This window comes from Leptosomus discolor, chromosome 4 (assembly GCF_034619465.1).
Source record: "Leptosomus discolor isolate bLepDis1 chromosome 4, bLepDis1.hap2, whole genome shotgun sequence".
In the NCBI taxonomy this organism is placed as follows: Eukaryota; Metazoa; Chordata; class Aves; order Leptosomiformes; family Leptosomidae; genus Leptosomus; species Leptosomus discolor.
The window spans coordinates 30,676,610-30,702,466 of NC_141394.1; the positions used below are offsets into that span (position 1 = coordinate 30,676,610).

At 40.8% G+C, this 25,857-nt stretch overlaps 1 protein-coding gene across 1 annotated transcript; it reads right to left on the bottom strand.

Annotated features, from left to right (window-relative positions):
* Window positions 1-983: 983 nt before the first annotated feature.
* LOC104344724 (melanopsin) lies at window positions 984-25,194 on the bottom strand. The gene is made up of 10 exons (XM_086463819.1): window positions 25,061-25,194; window positions 22,677-22,810; window positions 20,963-21,166; window positions 20,365-20,536; window positions 18,425-18,580; window positions 17,188-17,295; window positions 11,247-11,421; window positions 8,940-9,026; window positions 5,913-6,062; window positions 984-1,373 (listed from the first exon to the last, which is right to left on the bottom strand). The coding sequence occupies exons 1-10, from the start codon at window positions 25,192-25,194 to the stop codon at window positions 984-986; spliced, it is 1,710 nt and encodes a 569-aa protein (XP_086319945.1).
* Window positions 25,195-25,857: the final 663 nt, after the last annotated feature.

Sequence of the window (25,857 nt, forward strand, 5' to 3'; positions counted from 1 at the left end):
CAAACACCACAGTTACATGGAGTTTTCTCCCCAAGATGATGTTTTACCTGCTCTGAAGGCCTCTGGTAACTGACCTGTAGGGGAAGACATCCACTGAGTCAATTTAGAGGAGGAGAGGAGAAGAATTTCCTCTGAAGAGACAAGTGATATATAGTGGCCAAGGCTTTATTTTTATCAGTGACTTGTCAAGCCAGCTGTGAATGTTCGTCCTTTTAATCACAGACTCATTAGGATCCATACATATTTAATCAAGACTGTAACTTTGAAGGTTCTCTAAATGCTTCTACAGGTAGTATTGTGTGTTTTAGCGTATAGTACCTTGCATTTTGACATTCAGGTGATCGTGCTAATGCTGAGGTAAAATCCAGACTTCTAGCACTAAACTTTAAAAGCAAGTAGTCATTTCCCAGTTACACCATCAGTTTGTTTACTCACATTTAGAAAACTGCCTATTAAAAAAAAATAAACAGAACTAAAAATGATGCTGAAAAGAATTTGATTAAAAGATCATTCAGATCATCTAGCCATCTGCATTACTACTGGGGCTGGTGGAAGCTGTGGGCTCATGGTGCTTCCCATCACCCACCAGAAGAGAGCTGCCAAAACAGGAATGCTGTTTCATGCGCAGGTAGCAGAAACATTCAGCAGCTGCCCCTGCTCTCACTCAGTCATTTTTCCTTCTGCACCTCCATCTGTGGTTACAAATCATGGCCCCACAAACCAGGCGGCTGACTCGACTGATGCCACTCGATTATGCTGCCAGCTCTTCCACTGCTCATTTCCTGCAGCACAATCTGAAACAAAGCCTGTTCCCATGCCTGAGCTGTTCTGGACAAAGCTGAATCTGAAGGCTGCCTAGTGACTACCATACAAACATACAAAAAGTCTGATGATCTAACCTACAAGGCTTCGGTTATTTGGTGTAATTGAGTGGAGAAAATGCCAAGAAAAAATAATTACCGGAAAGTTTTCTTTTGACAATCTTACGATAGAAATTTCTCAACAACTTCAAGGAACTCCATGGATGAGCTAAGCCCTTCCAAGTCCAGCAGATTGCCCTTTTTGTCATTAAAGTGAAATAATTCATTCTCCTCCTCTTCCAATTCCTCTCGAAATATGTTGGTCTCTGAGGTAGGAATGATGATAATGCGAGGGACTGTATTGCTAATGATAGAGCTCAGGACTCCATTAACTTGACTTTCTTGAGTTGCCATCTGTGAAGTGTCCGAGTCTCCTTCTCTGCTGACACTGCTGCTATTCAAACCAACGGGCAGAGAAGCTGCTTTTAGGGAGCTGGTCACGAGTGTTGCAGGGGGACTGTGTAGGACTGGCCACCCAAGCATCTTCTCCAAACAACTGGAGGAGAAAGAAACCTGAAGTGGAGACATAAGCTTTAGTGTCGTCATACAGCATATGACTATGGAAACCAGTATTTGAAATATTCATTACCACTAGTCACTATTTGAGTCACCAGTCATATTTTCTAAATACTTGAATCATTGACTAAAAGAGGGAAAATCATGATGTGTTAACATCTACAGCTTGGAAAGCAGGATGTTAAATGAAGCAAAAGGAGAGATGCTCGAATATCAGCAGAGATCATAAAGAAAAAAAGAAGAAAAGTCTATTCCTAGATCTGACTTATTTTGTGTTTAAAAAAGATTATTTCGCAATTTTTAAAACATCTCAAGATACCGGATAATTGTAATTCTCTCTCATGGAAGAGATCTCAGATAAGACTCAAGCACATTACATTCTTTATTTGCCTAAAGTTTCCTCATCCTTGTGACAATCTCTGTCATGGTGTCCCCAAAGGGCCCCTGGTACTACCTCGGGGCAGTCAGTGGCTTTGCATTCACGCATTGGACAGTACTTCCACCAACAAAGAAGGGAAAAACAGCAACTGTGATTTTGCTTTACTAACCATTTCCCATCTGCCTATTTTGAGAAAACTCTAATTTCTAACGTGGCCCTGATGGCAACTCCCTGCAACCTTTCCAGAACTCTTCATGCACAGTATGTAAATCCAGAGTAAACTAAGTAAACTTTGGAAGTGTTAGTTAATGTTTAAGTACACGAGCAACGGAAGGCATGAATGATCAATTTTGCCTTCCTGTAGAAAATGACAATTATGGTTATAAAATCACTGTGCCAGATATAGAGAGAAGTCCCTCCTTCCTGGGGAAAATCAATATTTAAAGTAAAATGCAGTTTTTCCTTCATTATTATGAATTCCCATGAAGCCTAATGGAATTCAGAGTACAACTAAGCTTTACTCAGATTGCTATAAAGCCTCTTTCAGAGTTATAGTTCTACTTATTTCTCTTAATATGGTTGTAAAGCCTATTAATTAGCTACACTGAGTCTCTCCACAGCTTGAGCTTCCCATAATAGTTTTGTAAAATTTTTCCTCTATTGCAGGTATTCCTGGTCTAGTCGTAAACCTCATAAATTCAACTTTAGTCTTCTTGAAGCATTCAGGCATGTAATTCCCATGGATTTACAGGGAGTTGGTGCTGAAACACCTTTTAAAATGTTAGACCAGGTTCTAGCATGATTACAGCCCAGCAGGGACTGTAGGCTTGGTTCCCTTTGTCTCTACCTAGTCCATGGCCCATGATACTGCCTTTATACTGATTTCCTTCAATCAAAAAGGAAAGGTGGTTCTTTTGGTTTTGTTTTTTAATATTTCTTTTTTCGATTTAGGGGTCACCATCTGTGTTTTAGCAACCAGTTTGGCGGAATATGTTATTGCATGGCATAGGTCTAGCCTGATTTTACAGACAGAAAACCAAAAGCATTTGTTCTTCATGTAAATTTTGCTGTTTTTTTTTTTTAAAAAAAAAGTAATCGGAATTTTTAGTCTCTCTCCGTCCCCCTCTTCTGTCTCTCTGTCAGTCTGTATTTAAAATTAGATACTGGTATATACAGAAGCATTGTGTTATTCTACTCCACAAGCAGAAATCGTTCACCAGTCCCTATCGATAATGATTTCTCCAGCCACAGTACCTACCCAAGTGGAGGGGTGCTAAAAAAATGTGGTTTAAATTGACAGAGAAGAAAAGTCCATTCTTCCAGATCAAAGATAACAATAGAATGAAAAAACCCAAGCCCAAAACCACTCCTCCCTGCTTCAACTGCTGTTTTCACCACAGCAGAAGGATGGGTTTCTTTTGGATATGGCTTAGTGGGCAGAACACAACTTCCAAGGTTTTTTTTAATAGTTTTCATGCTGTGCAATTCCCTTGACACAAAACCTGTATGTACAGAGCACATTTGGCAACTCTCCTTTGAAATCAAGTATCCAAACCTATCTTATCCTCGTAATACATGCCTGAATTTCAATGCTTCCAAAAAAGGCTTCTTCACTGCCATGCTTCCAGGTGGCAGTCTACATCAAGTCTGTTACCACCCTAACTAACTGCAATAAGTCATGTGGCTGCATCATGTCTTTGTGGCAGCACAGAAGACAGTCCTGTGTGGTTTTATGCTCTGGAAAGCACCAAGCCTGGGACACAGATTGGCTTTTTTACTGTCACTTGAGGGATGCCTTTTCTTTGTTGTCAACCTCTCTGCAACTGTGCATTAAGCAGTCTTGATCTCAGTCAGTGAAAAGAATTCAGAGGTACATATATTTTTTAGATATTGTTGAGATGGTCTTCTTAAAGAAAACAAAGGAAATGCAAGATTCTTCTCCTAAAAATATTTTATATTTTGTTAAATCAAGAAGTTAGGTGACCCTTCACCAAATTCACAACTGTTTTTCCATAATTGAGCATTTTTGGAAGTGCTATATTTGGAATTCAGTAATGATATTAAACCTTAAAATAAATATCTAAAAATGCAGTGGAGTTTCTTTAGGGTTGGTTGAGGTTTTTTTAAGGATAAATTAGTGGCCTCATAGTGAAACATTAACTGAGCTTGACAAATAAATATTTATTCCGATAGAATGAATATTGATGCATTGCATTTAGCTAACACACAAAGGACCTTCACACCACTGAGGTCTCTTTGCTGAAAATATTAAGAAAAGCAAATGAGGCTTTGAACATTCAGTGTAAATAAACTCCACACACCTCAGTGAACACCACTGAATGCTTCAGCATAAAGGTACTCTCTTTAAAGGTTATCTATCAAAATAATCCAATAGATGTCTTTCAAAGACAAAGTATAGCATCTGAGCCTTCTTGTGAGCTACGTGGCTGCTGAATTCCAGAGTACAGGAATATTTGAACACTTTTATGTAGACCACTTCAGAATTATTTTCCTTCTCCTTCCTTGTGAGACTGAAAGCCCGTGGTTCTCCAGAACCTGGAGATAATCTCTTGTCTTCACCACTTGCCTAGAACCTTGGACACACTGGGCTACTGATGGAGGGCAGCAGAGGTGGGTAGCAAATTTAAGCCCATGTTGCCTGCCACCACGTTTGAAGACATTGTTTTTCCATCAATACTATTCACAACAGTTACAGGAAAAAACCCCGAGGTTTCTCAGGATTTGATCTTAAGGAGATACATGAAAGAAGATAGGGTAGACGCATGCAGGAACTGGGTCATTGGACGGCTGGAAATTTTCAGAACAGCTCCTGCTTTAAACTGTGCTGTCTCTAGACAATTAGCCTCAGAGCTGGAAGGGAGCACAGGGGACAGAAGCAGATGCTGTAGCTGCCAGCGGTACAGGTGCTTGGTTACACACACTAAAGTAACCCCATGAAAGGGTGCCTCTATCAAAAAACGGCTGCTACTCAGTCCAGCCATGGACAGGGGATTGTAAGCCTATGTCTGTCTTGTCTTCAAAACACAGCACTGACATATGCTTGACATTGTGCCACCCATACAGATACTTGTTTTGAAACAGGTGTTACAGTTCTGGGAGAAGCTAACTTGCGGGTGACCTACTGCTCCCGTCCTCAGCAGTTCCTCAGGGAACAGGGTGCTCCTCAATACCATGACCCCAAACTTCAGTGGTTTGGGCAATGAGCATGATGCATCCACAGAAGATGCACTGAGTACTCACCATCTCCTTTTTCAGTGAGGGAAGGGTGGCAGCTGCCAGACTCTCCCACTCTTAGGGAGAAATGGGAGTTTTTTTCTTGTCTTCCTCCTCAACAAAAATAAAACATTTTAAAGTACACTGAAAAGAAGAAAAAGGGTGGCTTCTATCATGTCAAACTTGTATCAAAAATAGTGTGGCCAGCAGGACTAGGGAAGTGATTGTCCCCCTATACCCCTATACTCAGCACTGCTGAAGCCGCACCTCAAATACTGTGTGGCTTTGGGCCCCTCATTACGAGAAAGACATTGGGGTGCTGGAGCGTTTCCAGAGAAGGGCAAGGAAGCTGGTGAAGGATCTAAAGCACAAGTTGTAGGATTGGCTGAGGGAACAGGGATTGCTTAGCCTGGAGAAAAGGAGGCTCAGGGGAGACCTTGTCGCTCTCTACAGCTACCTGAAAGGAGGTTGTAGTGAGGTGGGGGTCAGTCTCTTTTCCCAAGTAACAAGTGATTGGACGAGAGGAAATGGCCTGAAGTTGCACCAGGGGAGATTAGATTGGATATTAGGAAAAATTTCTTCACTGGAAGGGTTGTCAAGCATCGGAACAGGCTGCCCAGGGAAGCGGTTGAGTCACCTTGGCAGTGCTAGGTTAAAGGTTGGACTTAATGACCTTAAAGGTCTTTTCCAACCTAACCAATTCTATGATTCTATGAAAAAAGTTAACAAGGCATTATTTGCATCCTCATTAGTCACAAAAAAAGAAGAAATAACAGCAAGGCTGAAGAGGACATTGGAATCGGTATAAATAAAGCATACAGATGAAACAGATGGGTCTAAAGGCTGAATTATTACAGAGATAACATACTGTAGCAAATTAACACTAAAATGGAGAGTCCTCAGCAGAGACTTTTTTTCCTTACCTTTTCTGCAGTTGCCACTTCACAGCTGCAGGTCTTTGGGAGCAGGTCTCTCTTCTCCTGTCTCAGACTTGTTGAGAAAGATTGACTTCGGCGAGGCTGCAGTTTCTTATGAGCTGGCTCTACAGGGTCAAGCTGTACATCGCTCCAGGTCTAATCACAAATGATGAAGGATTTCAGACAGCTAAATCCTTTCTCAATTTCTAAAAGTTCTCAAACTCTAGCAGAAACCATGCACACTTGCAGAAAACTAAAGCTCTTCTAATACAGGTCTCACACTCAAAACTCCCCTGGGGAGAGGCTTGATTTTTAATCTTGTCGCTTACCCTGGACTATTTTTCTGAACTAAAAAAATCTTTGAAATAATGAAAAATTGATCAATCTCTTTTCACCAGGATGTTTTTCACCCTTTTTTATCTCATTGCTTGTGCTACGCTTATAGCTGCATAGCACCTGAAGTCTAAAGATGGGAGCAAGTACAACCAATCTGCTTAATATGGCTTGTGGCGTTCTATGTGACCATCTGCTGATACAAAACGGTGCACGTGGACAGGTCCAAAACCACATTTGTACACATTCCAGCTGGATACCCAGAATACCCGGGACTTCTCAAGGCCCATGAACTTGCTTCTTCTCTGAACCATCATTAGTGGATGGGAGGCAAAGGGAGGGTTTTGCACTAATTTTCTAAGAGCATGCCAGTAACTGACCACAATCTTGATACTGTAACCATGCCATTCCATTTGCAGGCTTGGGCAGAGGTCATCCATCATCCTTAACTTTGTGGTGACTTTTTGATTGAGTACCAATGATCATAGAATCATAAGGTTGGAATAGACCTCTGAAATCAAGTCCAGTCGTTGACCTAATACCACCATGCCCACTAAACCATATCCTGAAGTGCCGTATCTACGTGTTTTTGAACACCTCTAGAGATGGTGACTCTACCACTTCCCTGGGCAGCCTGTTCCAAAGTTTGACTACTCTTTCAGTAAAGAAATTTTTCCTAATGTCCACTCTAAACCTCCCCTCGTGCAACTTGAGGCCATTTCCTCTTGTCCTATCGCTTGTTACTTGGGAGAAGAGACCGACACCCACCTCACTACAACTTCCTTTCAGGTAGTTGCAGAGAGCAATAAGGCCTCCCCTGAGCCTCCTTTTCTCCAGACTAAACAACCCCAGTTCCTTCAGCTGCTCCTCATAAGACCTGTTCTCCAGACCCTTCACCAGCTTCGTTGCTCTTCTCTGGACACGCTCCAGCACCTCAATGTCTTTCTTGTAGTGAGGGGCCCAAAACTGCACACAGTATTCAAGCTGTGGCCTTACCAGTGCCCAGTACAGGGGCATGATCACTTCCCTGGTCCTGCTGGCCACACTATTTCTGATAAAGGCCAGGATGATTTTGGCCTTCTTGGCCACCTGGGCACACTGCTGGCTCACGTTCAGCCGGCTGTCGACCAGCACCCCAAGGTCCTTTTCCACCAGGCAGCTTTCCAGTCGCTCTTCCCCAAGCCTGTAGTGCTGCATGGGGTTGTGTGACCCAAGTGCAGGACCCAGCACTTGGCCTTGTTAAACCCCATAGCATTGGCCTCAGTCCATTGATCCAGCCTGTCCAGATCCCTCTGCAGAGCCTCCCTACTGTTGAGCAGATCAACACTCCCACCCAACAGGGTGTCATCTGCAAACTCACTGAGGGAGCACTCAATCCCCTCATCCAGATCATCAATAAAGATGTTAAACAAGAATGGCCCTGATACTGAGCCCCGGGGGACACTACTTGTGACTGGCTGCCAGCTCAATTTAAGTCCATTCACCACAACATTCTGTGCTCGGCTGTCCAGCCAGTTTTTGACCCAGCTCAGTGTACAGCTGTCTAGGCCACGAGGCACCAGCTTTCTTAGGAGAATACTGTGGGAGACAGTATCAAAGGCTTCACTAAAGTCCAGGTAGATGACATCCACAGCATCCCCCTCATCGACTAGGTGGGCCAGCTGGTCATAGAAGATCATTCCACTATTTTCCATACCAGCTTTTAGATATGGATAGACAGATGGATAGGTAGATACGGCTCCACACAAGTGGGAAACTAGTGCATAATTTTTCTGCGTCACCTTGCTCATACTTCTATGTATTGCCACCTGTTTATTTCTCTCCTTTGTAGAATCAGACTGTAAATACAACTCTGTATGACTCACAAATATGTTGGCTCTCTACACTAACATGTACACAACGTATAGAGGAAAGTGCTGGTGGCAACAGCTGCATCTTTTACAGTGTTGCTGGTGTCATTCCTGCCCATCAATACTTTATTGGAGCATTCCAAAATTTCGCTCAGTCTTGCTGTCATGCAAGAGTCATTGAGCTTAGCTTTTATTTCAGCAGCTGCTGTTTCAGCTAACACCTGTACAGCTGCACTGAGCTGTGCAGTTGCCCCAAGTACAATTACATTTGGCTGCATCAACTCAGCACAACACAGTGCTGCACATTGCTAACAGCAGATGTTTTGTTTGAGACTCCTAAGCCAAAGTTGTGTCAAAGGCTGAAACCTCTTATCCACATTATCCTGCCTCTTTAAACAGCAACCCCAACCAAACACACACAATAACCTGCTAACCCAAATGAACCAAAATCAAGAAGTGACAAACAGAAAGCTTCTTGGATCAGGATGGGTGATCCAGCTGAAATTACCTCATCTGACATCAAACAAAGGATTAGTGGGAGAAAATTTAGGAATAAACTTTAAGTCAAGAAAAATTACAAATTAAAAGGGGCAAAAAAGGTTGAAAATAAGTAAATGAGGAGCTTTCCTGTTTTAAACGATGTCAACGCATTTCCATATCACTACATGTGCTATCTACAACCAGTGAACGAAGCACAAGTGTAAGCAGACAAGTAGTCCCCATGATCTCAAAGAGGATACAGGTATGTATGGGTGTGTGGGTGGTCTGTGTGCTCAAGCTGTTAAGCAATCCCAAACAAAATGTACTCTTTCTTTTAATGATAGGATATTGGCATGTTGCATATACTAACCTCATATTGCAAAGATAATCTGGGTATTTTACAGTTTATGAAATCATCATAGTTGATGCTCTCATGCATCGTTGTGTAATCAGTGGTCTGTGAATGGAATTAAGTCCGCAGGATAGATTATCTCATTTTCATTTACATTGCAACAAAAAATATTTATGCATTTATTTGTATCTTCAAGAGCCAAGACAAATGCTAAATTTCATAGCCCCTACAAAGTGAGCCACTTTTTTTTTTCTCATTTATTAAAGCCTTTTGCCCTAATATAGCAGCAACTAGATGAACATGAAAGTGCTCCCCATGCCCTGAAGACTATGAGAGCCTAGGCAAGTAAATTTGGGGATCCTCATGCTGTGTGGTGTGGTACAATAGCGTTACACTCCACAAGAGTCCCATCACACACTTCAAACTCACTTGGGCTCAAATCTGAACAACAGTATGCTAAAAGAGGCTTTGCCTAGGCTAAAACAGGCCTCTCACTCTTTTATTTTTTGTTTTAATTTAAAAGAAATTTTATGGTAGACACATTTAATGAAATGTTATAGAAAAAGCTTGTCACTTCTAGACTAGGTCTTTCCTGAGAAGTAGCTTGTCCATTGCATGGTATCTAAACATCTTTTAATTTTGAATGACAAAATGCACCCCATTTAAGGGATTTCATGTTCTTTAATCATCATCATTTTTACGTGTCTGTAATACAGGAACCTGCAGGCTGTTTAGTGATAGACAGCAATGCTGCTGGGATACATGATACACAGTCACAAATTGGAAGAGGATCCTTGTCCCCAAACAGTTCACAACTTCACAAACTGTGTGGCTGAGGCTACCCAATAAAGCACAATTAGTCATTTTAAGTGGAAGTCTACCTGATGCAACTGTATGGTCAATGTGCAAGAGAGACAAAGTAACCTGTCTTTTGTAATGGGATAGATTTTATTTCATTAGGGCTCAGGCAGTGAGCCTTCCCCTCAGGCACTTAAAGTGGGGTTTTCATACTGTTTCTTGATTTCACAGCCAGAAGACCTGAATTTCTTGTCAGCACCCTTGGCACACTGCTAACATTGGCTGGGACTACTTGGTTTTTTGCTCAGGTGTGTTTTGCTTTACTGTCTGTCTGTCATGAAAGAGTTTAGAAATCTCCCTGGTGCTGTTACCTGAAAGGAACAACTTCCATTCTCCAGCAGAAAATTCAGTGCAAAATTATCTTATTTGACAATGGTGCACTGTTCATGATGATTTTCCTGGTGGTCTTGGGTCCATTTCGAAACCAAAGACAACCAGTCTTCCAAAAATATTCAACATAGTTACAATCTCACTGAAATGCAGCTCCATGGCCTGACTGTGCAACACCACCCTGAAAGCAGCAGCCTGCAGGCTCCAGCACACAAGTAACCAAGCCCCATCCTTGCTCAGGCTGCTACGACCTGGCTCAAGGAGAGAGCCAAGAGTTCACCACTCAGCACGTCACAGTGATTTATATCTTCATGAAAGGTTACCGACCGCAGCCATCGCTCTAGGAGGTTTCTTATGCCCGAGCTGAGCACAGAGCAGCGCAGGTCCCAGGGAGGGCCAGCCGCAGCCTGGCCCCTGCCACAGCCACCATCCCTGCCCAGAAGCTGACTTCCCAACACCTCTGCGGGCAAGGCCAGCTTCTTGTGACTTAGAGAGGCAGGCAAGGTCATGCCAAGAGGGGCTGTGAAGAATCGCAAGGGATCTTTTGTTTCTAACTCCCTTAGTCACCAGCCTTACTGAGACTTGGGTTATGCTGCTTACAAAACACCCCACCCCGCTCCAGGTGCAGAAGTCTTCCACTCGACACGAGTGGAAGAGTTTACAGGAGTATACATTAAAATACAGGGGCACAAATCAAAAAGTTTCCTGTCCTGTACAAAATGGACTTCCTTTAAAATAATAAGACAGCTTTTCTAACTCAGAAAACTTTGGATGAGAGACTGTTTTTCTGTCCTCCAGCCCCTTCAGTCGCTAAATTACAGGAAGTGGTTGGTGACATGGGGGATGCCTGACAATGTTTCTTTCTATTTCACATTAAAGATTTAACCTGAACATCCATGGTCCCAGTAAGCATCTGAACTATGCAGATATGCTGGCCTGGATGCTTTTTCTGATCAGAAATCGTCACACATGAACTCCCAGAAAGGCTTTGCAGAAATGACCTCATATGAGCAAAAATTTAGCTACACACCCCCTCTTTTTCCATTCTCTAATTTTGAATATTTATAGAGTCACTTATTTGGGGAGTCAGAGAAACATTATACTCACTTTCCTTCATGGAAACAAGAAAAGACTTACGGCTTCTCCAGTGGAAACTGATGAAATGCAAATGCTCTTGGTCCTGCCAGCAAGAGACTGATGGCTGGAGAGAGAGGTCCTGAATGATGACTCATTTATGGAGCCTCTTAGGAGGTCATTCTTCGATATTCGTATCAAGCACCTCAAGCAGGGAACAGCATTGTGAATGGTTTTTCTGAAGGAAAACAGGAGAAGAAAAAAAACCATAGAGCATATTGATGACACAGCTTTGAAAAGCAAGTGGTGAAAGTACCGTGTCTTTCCATAAGCTCAGCACAGCTTCTGTTTTGGTTGAGGAGGTCTTAAAGACTACACAGAAACAGTATGGTATATCTAGTGGAAAGTACTCAACAGGCTGAAAGGAAAATAGCAGGTGGCTTTTGGGCCTCAGGTCAAAACGCGTATGGAAGAGCTGCATGGATAAGTAGCAAAAATTGAAAATATCTTTAAGAGCATGATTGCTTCTGATTTACTTGAAAGGTTAACCCAGAAAACTTTCAGGTTAGCTGGTACAAAGGTCTTCACTGTGCAAGGGCACAGGATTAGTGGAAAAAAGGAAGAGGGAGAGGACTAGAAGAATCAGATACTGTTATTTAGTTGTATCATGGCAGCTCCTGTAAACTCTTATCAGGAATTAACACTCCATACAAGCACAGAGGAGAAGGGTGATCTAAGCCCCAAAGAACTTAAAACCTGCCTTATTCATTAAGTAGTAATCTTAGTCATGCTTGTATGAGTTCATTCCTCCTGGTCCCAGCCCTGGCCCCACATGGAGCAGAAGAGCCCAAGAGCCTCCCCTGTGCAATGCCAGCTGACCTTGCTCCTCACTGATGCCAAGGACTGGCAGGGCAATGCTAGCCAGAGCACTGCATTTGATATAATACTTCCCCAGTGCCTCCCAATCCATGATGTCAGCCCAACAGATGAAGCTAAGACTGGCACAAAACTAAATGAACAAGTCAAGAAGCGAGGCAGCAACAGAGCATATGGAAAATAATAGATGCACGGGACTTACGGATCAGTGGAAGGTGTTAGTATATTGACTTTACACTGAGATGCAAGTCAAGTGGATGTATATTGTAAAATCTTTGCTTCCATAGTTACCAGGTTTGTTGAATAACTGTGACATTTTAAGTCATCATTTCTATGCTCAGAAAATATCATTCATGTTAAAGTCTCAGAGACCTGATTCTGGGATTACAAGATGAGCTCACTAGTTTGTCAATCCAAAAAAAAATAAGGAAAGCTTTCTGCCTGCACAATCTTTCCTGATTCTGCCGAGACACCTGCTGGTGAGCTGGCAGAGCCCCACTGAGCTGCTTGGGGGTGCAGGAAGCTGCCCACGTGGTGCTGGATGAAAAAATGAGCTAATGACGTGCAGAAAATAAAAAGTTTTGAGAATCAGCAAGGGTTTACAGGAGCCTTGTAAGATGCCAAGCCCTTACAAGTTCATTTTCATGTCAAAGACCTCAGGGTGGTGCTGAAAAAGCAGCTGCCAGCTTTTTTTTTCCTAGCTGAGAATCTGAACCACTTCCCTCAGACATAGAAGTAGCTTTTGACAACCTGAGGCTGTAAACTATTCAATAACTTCAAGTTGGTGTAAAACATACCATCTTGTTTATTAAGTGGGTTTTCATGCAGAGACTTCCTCACGCTGGATATTCAGGAAACTTATGTCTGACAGTGAATTTTCAAGGACAACATTTTCAATGTCTGGAGGGACCAGAGGTTCAATTTTACTAATATTTCAGAGGACTGCTGAGGGACATTTTGGCAGCTAGGACAAAAGTACATATTTTGAAGGAAATTTTAATACTGTACATGTGAAATACAGAATAGGTATAAACTCAGATGCTTATTTAACGATATTTTTGTAATACTCTGAAATGAAAGTCACACAAAGTCAAATACAAAGTAATTGCAAACAAATTTTTGCAAAAATACTGCAAATCAAAATTATTCATGATTATTCAGTTATTTATTATGGATCATTTTTCAACAATTTTTTTATAAATGTGCTTCACTTGGGAGCAAGTTGGAAATATGGACATGCAGAATTTCCCCATTTGCTATGAACAAATTATTACAAAACCTAAAACTTCCAAAATCTAAGGAAGTTTATGCAGTAACTTTAACACAGCCGAGTAATGTTCTCTCACATATGTGTTGTTAAAGGAGTGAAAACTTTCTTCCCCCATAAAACAGCATTTCATGAATTAAAACTTTGCATACATTTCATTACTTACATTTGTTACTTCCAGTGATACCTAACAGGGAGAGAAGCGTTTTTCTCCTTTATACTGGTGAGGAGTGGGTGGGCAGGAGGGTATATGACAACTAACCTCAGACCAGTTCTTAAAAGCCAAGTGCTAGCACAAAGGTCACTTTGCATTTTCAGTTACATTCACTGTAATGTACTTTTTTCAATGCTTATGTTAAGGAAACCCCACAAAAAGACTTGTTTGACTCGTTGGGGTACTAAGATACAGTTACAGTGATTGTCTGTGTAAAAAAGCATCTTGCTTTGGGAGTGGTACCTCATTGGTTTGATCCATATCTGAACTCTTTAGATCTTGATTTCTAGAAAGATTTAGAAAGTATTCTAGGTTTAGCTCAGTTCAATAGTTCCAATACAAAATGACAATTCATCCCCTGCCCAAACCCTTAAGTCTTGGGCCTGAACAGACTGGCCCATTTATCTATCATTGGATAAATTACTTTCAGGACATAGCGTGAATTATTAGATTTGGGAATTATGCAGAACTCCTGATCTTTACATGAATATTCATTATTCACTGTTCAAGCAAAATTGGTCCTGCCAATATATTTTCACCAGCTGACTTGTTGGTCTACTGTAGCTGCTTTTTCAATTTTAAAACTGCACGCTTGATTCATCACGAGGGACCCAACATTACTTCTTTTCCTGACTGGATGACTCTCAAGTCCATGAAATGTCTTCACAACAACTCCATAAACACTTCTTTTGTTGATATGTCCAGAAATACAAATTAGGAAGCAGGGAAAGAATAAAACAAAACACTTTTTAAGAAAGTGTCTGAAATCCTCTGTGGGCTCCAGCTTTTTTTCTTAATACAGTCTTACTTAGAAAAGCAGATGCTGGCAGGAAAAAGACTAATTGAATATTAGTTCACTGTATAGTATCTCCTTTGAAAACACTCTCTTGATATTGCAAAAATGGTATAAGGAACCACTGAACACAATATTTTTGGATCAGAAAAAAATACCACGTTCATAATGTGTCAGCCAGCTGTGCAAAAAGTCTTGTTCAACTTCTGCAAGCCACCAGAGACTACTCATTCTCCTTATTCTAAATTAAAATGCTCTGTAAACTTCAAGAAATAAGATAGACTCAGGTTTTTGGAGGATGCAAAACAGTGTTAATTACGATAGCAGACATTTTAAAACAAAATATATGTTTTCACCATTTCTGGGTCTATTTCCATGAGCCTTCAGAGAAACTTTAACTGTTCTTACAACCACACTGTCATTCAACAGACGTTCAAAACAATGAATTCAATTTCCAGCTCCCAAATCCTAGTTTTCAGGCAACATAACTTTGCATACATAGCAGGTTTTCCACTTCTTGGGTGAGACAAACCTCATGACGACGACTAATCCTGCCATCTAGTGGCATTTATACATTTATCACATTTATCACTGTACCATCCCCGTGTTTCATTCGAACTTTTGACACAGCATCCCTTTGCTTTGAAAGAATTGCAGAAAAATCTAAAGATATGCTGAAAAATAGTTCTGTTACAAGTATTTCTCCTTTTATATAATAAAGTATTTTTCACTGCCAATGTTTCAAAAACACATCACGTACAGCTACAGGAGGAAATTGCAAGCTCTGAGCTATATCTTCTGTGTGAGGCATATCTGCTTCTGAGTACACTGCTCTGGGTGGTAAAGGTGAATAAACCTAACTATTTAGGAGCCCAGATAATGCTGAAGATAGGGCTGAGAACACAATGGATTTGTACCCCTTTCCTTACGTCAAGCAACAAACAAAAAACTGAAAAAATAACCCCCCAAAAACTATTCTTGCTGGATTTTTGAAAACCAAGTATTTTAGAAGTTTTAACAGAAGTGACTGACTTTGCCAGTACTTGAAAATGGCTCTCAGCTGAAGCTGAGAGGACATTTCTAAATAAAATGTTGACTTCAAAAAAGAAGTTTTAACTTTCATAGTGTCTGCTAAGTGCAGAGTAAGTTTCTTCTTATTTGAAACCATTTAGCAGAACATCATGCCAGCTTATTCTCCTGCAAAAGTACTTCGTTACTGCTTTTAGGACCACACAACTGAAGACACCATAATTTTTGATGTGTCCATACTACGCATGCCTCCAGGTCCTAGCTAGCTCAAAGAGCAGGTAACCTTTCTGAAATGCAAGGTAGTTTCCTTCTCATGCTTTCCCTAAATGTTGGGGAAGGCTGAGCTGGTCTTTGGAAACCAATTGGGATGCTCTATAGAAGTTATTAAAGAAGATTATGATGGACCTTATTCTGCAAAAGGAAAGGTTTCTGATTCTTTGGAGGAGTGTCTTTTATGGTATATTAAATTATCATTCTATTCACCTCATCTGGTAATTTCCCATCAGAGTGATGGTATGGAAATCTTTTATTACAGTCAATTGTTACCTTTCTAATCATATACTCTGTGGGAACAAGTTAACTTTATACTCTCTATCCCTCACCTTACTGCAGTCAGAGGGCCTGGGTAAAAAGCAGAATTCATATCTTTCAGCTCAGAAACTCATCCACTGTCTGTGAGAGGTCTGAGAAGGAAATAAAGAAGCAAGAAAAGTTGGCTAATCATGCAGCTTATTGAAACTGAATAGTGTTTGAGTATTTGTTAGTGAAATTGTGCTGGGTTGCCAGAGTGTTCTGTTTTAAAATACACAATAACTGATATCTGTAATAATAAGAAGAATTAAAGTATAAAATATGTTTTGCTTATGAAGATATAGGTTCAGAAATATTTCATATCTGAAAAAAAAATTGAAGTGTTTCTGAGAAGTGATCAACATTACATTTTGCCCATTGAACCCCATTAGGGTAAAGATTTTTCTTTCTTTTAAGACAAAGCTAACAATTTTGAAAAAAGTAAAGAATGGAAAGTCTTTTCACTGAAACAACTAAATGAAACAAATATGAAAATAGCCTTCATAAGAGACTTCTTTCCACAAAGTAGAGTATTTCAGAAATGTCTGCATTATTTTTTGGAAGGCAAATACTTGTTGACCAAAGTTAACAAGTCTGCTCATGAAAAAGCAGTATTTTCACTATATTTTGAAAACTTTCTCATTTGCAGGTAGCTCTGTCTGGATTACCAGCTTCCTACAGCTCTCACTTTGCACAGAAGTCCTATGAAATTCCTGTTTACTTCTTACAGAGCTTCTCCCAAAGACCAGCAACTTGCTCGTATTATGAAGTTGGTGTAAAGAGAATAACTTAAGTGGTTCAGAAAACCAAACTTTGAACATATGCTTATGTAGCTTCTTAAATTTGGGATGATGTGATTTTTGAGCCCCACTGGTTGGGACCTATTATCTGGAGAGTGCTCTTTAGCAGCTGTCCCTGATATGGCAAAAGATGACCCTGAGCAGGTGACTCGGTCATGGTGTTGTGCAGCTTCACAGGACACAGCAGGGTTGTGATGGGGAAGCAAGGTGAAGGGAGGGACTGTTTTCCTCTGTTGGCCACTCCTGAGACCACATCTGGAGCTTTGTGTGCAGTCTGGGCTGCCCTGTACCAGATGGGCATGGTGCAGGGTCAGACCACCTGGATCCCATCATGGGGTGCTCAGAGCAGGAGCACACACTGCATGGGGTGAGGTTGAGGAAATCAGAGTAGTTCATTCATTGTAAAAAACACATTTGCGTGTACAGTTATACACATACCTATATATTTACTGTACCTGTATCTTGGGTGAATTATTGCATATATGATGGGGTTGTAGATTGCAGAAGCTTTGGCAATAACTGCTGGCACAGATTTGGAATATGGTGTTAGGGTGTTGCCTCGACTAAAACAAAGCAAAAACATTACACACAGCTATGCCACGGATCAATACTGAATTACTAAAACATATTACTCTTGTTGACTGTTTTTGTGCTGTGATCTCTTTATAAGAAATACCCCTGAAACGTTAACTCATTGCATTCTTTGCTCAAATGAAAGGCTTGCATTTGACAGGGTGTACTTGGTTTCATTCATTTGGAGAAGATGAAAGACATGCAAGTAATTTGTTATCTATTTGAGTATGACCAGGAACACAAAGAATCGCCTTCCCTGTTTCTACATTAAAAAAACCCCACCAAAACCCCCACCAAAACAACCCCCGTTGTGGCCATCTGAAAAAAGGAAATGGCGATAAAAAAGAAAGAAAACAGAATTGAAACCTAAAAATCTTTCAGCAGCAACATCCATGCTGCACAGTAATGAGTGTCAGTGACTCAGTTGCAAATGCTGCAGAAGGAAGAGAGGACTGGAAGTGAAACCAATATTCTTCTCTGACTTTAAGCTCCCACAGTCAGTCACGTGACCAAAGTCAGCACAGGTTAATCACAATTAATAGTATAGAATCACAGAATGGTTTGGGTTGGAAGGGACCTTTAAAGGTCACCTAATCCAACCTCTCTGCCATGGGCAGGGACATACTTCACCAGAATGAGGTTGCTGAAAGCCTCATCCAACCTGACCTTGAAATCAAGAACATGACTGACAAGACAACAGGTCCCTTTGGAACAAAGAGTGGTTGGAGGAAGACAGGAGCTCATGGGTGAATATCAGGGAATATAACTCTTTTCTGCCTTCTGTCAGGCAGCAGTGTATGGAGGAAGCTTCTTGAGAAAACGGGTATTAGGAGAGAAAAAAGATAACTCCTCCAATTCATCCAAAGAAAGTATCATGGAGGAGAGGAAAAAATGTGTACCAAAAATGCAGATAAAAAGTCATGACAGTTTTAAAATACATAGACAAACAATCCCTTTTCTGACTTTGTCCACAAGGATTTAGTGAAGAATATAATATCACCTCTAATGTAATAACTATTTCAAACCCTTTCAGAAGGATCTGCTTCTTGTGGGTGACCGTACTAGTTGAAATTTACATTTCAGAATAACCCATGCTCTTTGGATTATGTTTCCACTTACCCTGCCCAGGCAATCAAGGTGACACAAGCATATGGAGACCAGGACAAGACAAACACAATGATGACTACAAAAGCAATTTTTGCCAATTTCCATTCATTCTTCATGGACTGAGAGAGGTAGGATTTCCGGCTGCAAGAACCCAGCTTTTGAACATCTCTGTGAGGGGAAAAAAAAACCTGTATGTCAGCAGGAAGGTAAAAAAGTGAGGGGTTTTTACGTTCCCAGCAATATGCAAAATGAAGCAGGTTTTCATCTTTCCCTGCTCTAACTCTTGTTTTATACTCTGATATTTAAAAACTCTGTAAGGTAATTAATGTAGTTAAATGGTCCCAGGCATTCTGTCTGAGCTTTGTTTGCCTGTGGGACTGAGACAGAAGAACCCTTGGGACTACAGAATGGGACTGCCATGTCCTTATCCTAACACAAGGAGTGTTTCAGGTTGGAAGAGTGAAGAAATTGTTACTCCTTGCCCTTCATTGCTCCCAGAGGTGGAGCAAACAAAGGCACAGCTTGATGCAAAAATCAAATCTTATGGCTTTTCCTTTTCAAGGGAGGAACAGCTTGCAGAAATTCCAGCTCACGAGGTAACATGTGCTGAAATACCCTGACTACTCAGAGGAACCTGGCCCCAAATGTTTATTGGGACATTTTTACTTCCCTGAAGTTTTATTCACCAGAGGAGAGTATTTTCAGCGGGGAGTAAGCAGACATTCCTAACATTTTTGCCAAAAAATGATCCATCAAATTCTCTTCTCACATCAGATGAACACCTCACACTTTATTAAAAAAATATTTTACATGGTTTAGTATTTTATATAGTTTAGCATAGAAATAACAATTTTTACATATCAACATTGTTAAATGAAGATATACTTCAGGCTGAAGACAGTAACTACCAGCCAGCAGGGTAAGAAACTGCTTCCTGGTGCACTGTGAACATACTTGTAAAGTGAGTTTACTGTATTAGTGCGCAAAAGGCACAGAAAAATCTTGTGGCCACTGTACTTCATGGGTGTACAAGACACCATTGTTTTAAGGATGCGTTCTTCACTCCTCTTAGTATCAAATATGCATACACAGAGCACAGTAAAAAACCAAGGTCAAGGCCAAAAAAGAGAGTCCAGTAAGAACTTCAATTTAGGCATACAGCTAAACATGCTTGTAAAAATGGAATTTAGCTTTGTGAACTTCAACAAGTGCCTGCTGACAGATGCAGAGAAAAACCATCGGTGATGATGACACTGTGAGCAGCAGGAAGGACTCACAACTCCAGCTGGTGCTGGATCAGACGGTAGATGAGTCATGTGCTCGTTAGGAGAAAAATTAATGACAGAATGAAATTACTTTACAGAGCTAACACCCTTCTGATTTTTTACTTCAAATATAGACCCAAAATTTGGATGGGGGGAAGTGTCCTGACTTGGCTATGTGCCAGATATTGTGTGTGCAGTAGTGATGCTTGAGTGAACCATGAAGTTTTCTGGGATGCCTGCCTTAAATAAAACTGTCAGAAAATATGAGGACTGTTATATTTACAGAGCAGCTCAAAGGCAGATGATGCTGCCATTGCTACATGCTATTTATCATCCCTTGAGACTGAAAACTGCGGTGGAATGCACAAGGACTGTGTTCCTTGTCTTGCAAACCTGAAATACAAATAATCCAAACTATTAAATTATCTGATGTACTATTAATTACCATGCTCTGGGATAAGATTAGAATTACTGGAGACTTCTTTCCCTATTCCAAAATACATCCACCATTACAGTTTTTACACCGGCAAAAATATTTCTCCAGTTACAGTTGTTAATGATCTGCCACTTTATCTCAAATTTAAATTCAGATTAATTTTTGATTCAGATTTTTCTGCAGCTAAAGAAATTGAGAAAATTTCTAATACAAGAAAGAAGAGATTTAATTATTTCAATTACATTGCTTACCTGCCAGTACGTCTTATGGCCAGGAACATAAATAAATAGCAATGGAATATTATTATCAAGGGAATAAAAAACACGCAGCAACATAAAATCATGGTGTAACTTCTGTTTGCAGGGGAGTAGGTTACATAGTCCCATGTACAGGATATCATCAAGCCCTCAGGCACATAGGAACCTATGAAATACATGGAATACATTATTCACACGTACACCCAACACTTGCACAGTTGCTGATCCAACAACTGAGCACTTAAAATAACCCTGTACTGAATACATAGTGTTCAAGAGCTATGTTGGCTGTATTATATGTGTGGTCTAAGAATGCGAGTTCACACATGAAGAGGAGGCCGTGACTGCCAGACTCTCAGATAGCCCTAATACTCCACCTGCAATTCTTTCTGCTTGAATATAGCCTGGGGATAGGGGGGAGGAGGATATCCGCACTGCAATAGGTGCCAATGCACAGCATGACACAAACCATCAGGTGGTGGCTAGGCATCCACCCGAGAACTTCCCAAAAACCTCATTTTTTGGTAGCCTGAGCAAGGCTAAAACAGATCACACAAGGAATGCTAGAAGAGATAGAGAGCAGACAACATACTCCACCCAAGGAGCGGAGCCACGCTCCATCCCAGCGAGTACAGCCACACGATAGCGATGATCTGCATGGTGCGTTTCCTTGAAGTCCACTGTATGGATCTCAGGGGCTTGGTGATCACAAGGTAGCGGTCAACAGAAATAGCTAATAAAGTCATCATTGAGGTTATTCCGAAGAGTGCCCCACAGAAAGCGTACAAGTCACAGCCTGAAGCAGAAAATGGCAATGTTAAGGATTTTCTTAAAAGACAAATGTTTTCTCTCAAGAGCCTGCCATGATAAACTTCCCATTTTTTTCCTGGCTCAAGACTTCTATCCCATTAGAAGAATTTTCTTAGCCTCACAATTCCAGTCATTAAACATTTATTAGAAAAAACACAAATATTATTGGAATACAAACATATGTATTTAACAAGTCCTACTCTCCACTGCAGGCTGCAACTGGGAACCTTTTGTCAATGGAAAACTGCCTCAAAGAAAATCCAATCTAATTAAAGTTACATTTTCCTGGACTGTTGCCCAATATATTGATCCTAACCGGCTGCAGCAGACATCTGTCTGCTAATGACAGATGAGTGTTTCAAAAAAAAATTTTGGTTTATGTTGCTTAAAAATGTAGAAGTGGTTTAAATTTGGTGGCTAAAAGACCATCTGTAAAACAACTCCAGCGCCTATATTTAATAGCAGCACTTTTTAAAAGAACTAACGGTTTTTGCATTAAACAGGGTTTTTTTTCCCCTCTTTGCATTCAGACATTGTGCTAGCAGATGAAAACTTGTAGTTACACTGTCCCTAATTGGATTCAGAAACCTGTGTTGAATGATTGATCATTTTTTGAGATCTTGTGTCAGCCCTTGTGGTTATAGACAACAGCCCATTGGGAACGGAAGGCAGTCAAAATGCTAAATTCAATCTTAAAGCAGATTTCTTCTAAAGTCTTTATAAGTAACTGCAATTAAGGACCAAATCCCACTCAACCCAAATCGATGGCTTCGTTTGTGTCAGCATGATAATTTACACTGATTTCATCTAAGGGGATGAGCAATACTGAGAACACGTTCAAACTAAAGAAGAAACCGTTCTGTGCTGCTAAATAATACATGGTCTCTGGGCCTGTTCCAGCAGTACACAACCACTACTTGGTGCAAATTTTCATGCAAAGATGCAATGAGCAGTACCATACAGAGCATTGAGCCTTCAAAGGAACTTCCTATACTCACAGTTCAGCTACAATTTGAGCATGTATCACCTTTTCTTGCAGTGGGAAAGAAAGGAGCTTAAATTTGCAGAATCCTCAACCGACTATCGTTATTTAAATCTCTTAGTGAATGTGAGATTCCTAGAAGCATGCTAATGGGTATTGACATACATTTCTAGATAAAAATGTTAACTCCCTCTTAAACTAATCAGAAAGAATATTTATGATTTAATAAAATTTTTCTACCCATCTTTAGCCATAGCATCTGCCTTTACAAGTTAAAGGGTAACATGATTACGTGTTGATGTTGACTGCTTTCTTTCCAAACTAAGTAAGCTGAAAGAGTCAAACCTATAACACAAAACATGTGCCATCATGTTGACTGACGATGTCAAGAACCGGGGCTGTCACTCAAGAGTCTTGTGCTGCTGTCTTCACAGCACAAGACGAGATTGTTTTGGCTAAAATAGGCTGCAGACATTGTAGAGCTGGTGAGGTACAAATTAGTGTTGAAAAGTACCTATATCTCCAAGTATCCACTCTCTGTGCAAGCTGTTGACAAAGCACATGGGTGCCTGAGAAGCCGACATCAGGAAGTCACTTACAGCCAAATTCATTATGAAGTAGTTTTGGGGTGTCCTCAGCTTCTTGTTGCTTAAAAACATGAGAAATATGTGATTTGAAATAGACAAAGTGAACAGTTAACTTTATGACTTCATTTACTAGCATAAACAAATACTATCCAGGTTGGAATTGGTTACTTACAGTCAATGAATTGCTAATCATCAGTCAATTACTGCCGCTACACGTATCACAGAATCACAGAAGGGTGGGGGTCGGAAGGGACCTCAAAAGATCATCTAGTCCAACTCCCCTGCCAGAGCAGGACCACCTAGAGCAGGTCACACAGGAACACATCCAGGTGGGTTTTGAATGACCCCAGAGAAGGAGACTCCACAACCTCTCTGGGCAGCCTGTCCCAGTGCTCTGTCACCCTCACAGTGAAAAAGTTTTTCCTTATGTTAATGTGGAACCTCCTGTGCTCCAGTTTGCACCTGTTGCCCCTTGTCCTATCACTGGCCATCACCAAGCATATAGTATGATGTATAGTCATTTCAAAATGATCACTGACAATAGCAGCAAGGACAAAATGTTGTTTCCTCTTCAGACTGAGGAGAATTCCAGCTGTCTCAAAAAACATGGATTTCTTCAAGAGAAGAGCAGTTCCCTATAAGTACAATAACACCGATCGTGTCCTGCACCACCTAAGACCAGGATCTGAAGTGGGTTACAGAGCCAAAGGACCTGCTTTGGGGGAATTTTTAAAAGCTGCTGACTGATAAAGAACCTTTCACTTTCACTTGGGGTTATTTGATTGCACATGCCTTTACTGCTCTGATCAAATATTATGTTCCACTAGGAAAGTTAAATTAATTTGCGAGTTCAGCTCACCAAAATCTACCTTAAAACTGGCACTTTTGAGGGATATACTAAGAAGGCGTAACACTGAACTAGTAGTCCCCTCAACATGAACCACCGTGTTGGTTGCATGGCAAAGTAAAGAGCTTTGGTACCTAGAGTTTGAATTCAGGACTTTTCACAATGTTATGTACATATAACATAAAAAGAGGTGACTTGGCACACTCTGTGACACATAGCGGGGAAGCAGGATTTTATAAATGGCTTTGTTCTTGCAACCTGCCTGCAGTTATTCTCAATTGTTTGAAACAATTGTTTCTTTTCCCCCAAACACCTCCTTCAGTGTAGAAAGTTGAACAACTGAGGCCTTTCTGATGTGTTTTAAAATATCAGTATTTGTAGATAACATGCATTTCTTTCCTCATGCTGATAAAGAAATACTGAAAAAGAAATTGAAAATGCCATCTCAATGCTGCTGCAATTCTAACAAAACCTTGGGTCTCATAGCTGCCTGCAACAACTGTGTGAGAGAGGGCACAGAGTTCACACCTTCACAGGTATTCGTCTGCCTATGGAGATTTTCCTACTTTGACAATTTAATGCTTTTATTACACCAGCTAAACCAAACAAATTTCAAGAATAATGGAGAGCTTGTGCTCTGTTTAAAAAATCATGGAGGTATCTACAGTTGCAGGGAATTCAATTTCTCTTCTCTGCCATACTAAAAAACAGTTGTTCAAAATAACTGATTTGTTTGCCTTAAACATTTAAGAATAGGTAACTAACACTTGGTTCATAAACCCACCAGTGTTTCTAGCATTGCAAACCCACTCTGCATCAACATGCGTGATGACAACGAGCAAAGAGGATTTTGAAATCCAGCATCACAGTCTGGGACAGAAAAAGGCTATTTATTTTTTCCATGAGATTTTTTCATACTCCAGCTGCAGTAGCTTTGGCTGTCTATTACACTGTCAGAAGCCAAGCGAGCACACAAACTGACAGAAATCCTATGATCTGCCTGAAGCAGGGAATACACTGATGGCATGAGCTCATTTCATGTAGTGCATTGCTTTTCTGGTCCTTCCAGGACATCTGGGCTGCTGGGAAGAGCGTCAGTTTTTGTCAAGTATTTCTGCAAATTCTACAGGGTAAGTGAAGAAGTCTGCAACAGGGAGACTGTGGTTTCTATCATTAAAAGTATTAACCTCTTCTTTAAAATTTCAATGGGAATTGTTTATAGAACAAGGTATTTATTTTCTTGTTTTCTTTGATTCCTTAAAACATGAGGAATTTACACTGAGGTTATCAGTGGTGTGTGTGGATATGTGGGGAGGGGACGACTAGTCTTTCTCCCCCCACATTTGTTGCCATCAGCCTTTGCTTGGAGATTTAATCCAAGAGGGAACCAATGCAGAACACCTGCACACAGGCACAGGTGAACCTCAAGGCCAGTCAGATTAACTGTAAAAGGAATTTTTGTACCTGTAAAACGCATAGAGAACTAGGAGGTTTCCGATGATGCCAATGGAGCCAATAATGAGCACACACGTTCCTACGGTGTAAAGAACATAGTCAGGGATCTCTGCCTTGGTCACAGCGTGTGGCTGGGTGCCCATGTTCAAACCCTGAATGGAAAACAGAGGAAAAGGAAAGCTTAGCCCATTCAGGACATTTATTCCAGAGGACACATGCTCAGCCTTTTGAAGCAAGGCAGAGCAACCATTTCCACAGTTCATGGAAATCAAATACACCGAGCTCTTTTCACAACCCCTGTGATCAAGTTTCCCTCAAGTAGCCTTCATTACTTTAACAGTACATATTTATATTAAAAAAAAAAAAACCAACAGGGAAAACAGACTGGAAAAAAATACTAAGGAAGTTATGATGATGATGTGAAAAAGGCAAAGATGTGCTAGTGTAAAACTTGCTCTGGGTAACAGCTGCACTTTGGGGCGCAGAGCTAGCTGACAACACACACTTTAGTTCAACAAGGCATCGCCTGTCACACTTCGGTTTTTATTAGTACCACTGATATCAAATTCCACACTTACAGCCATTAAATCACCCAGGTTTCCCCAAGCTCCTTGTCCACTAATTTACAGTGCAGCAAAACCTGGGAATTCCCCATGGAAAAGGTAGGAGACCAGAGGTAAACAGTAGCAGTAGCATCGCCTGTATAAGCAAAAATACATTAAATAGTCTTGACACCTCTTTCACTGCCCTTTATCCAGCACACGAATAAAACACCACCAACTCTACTTTTTTTTTTCTTTCTTTCT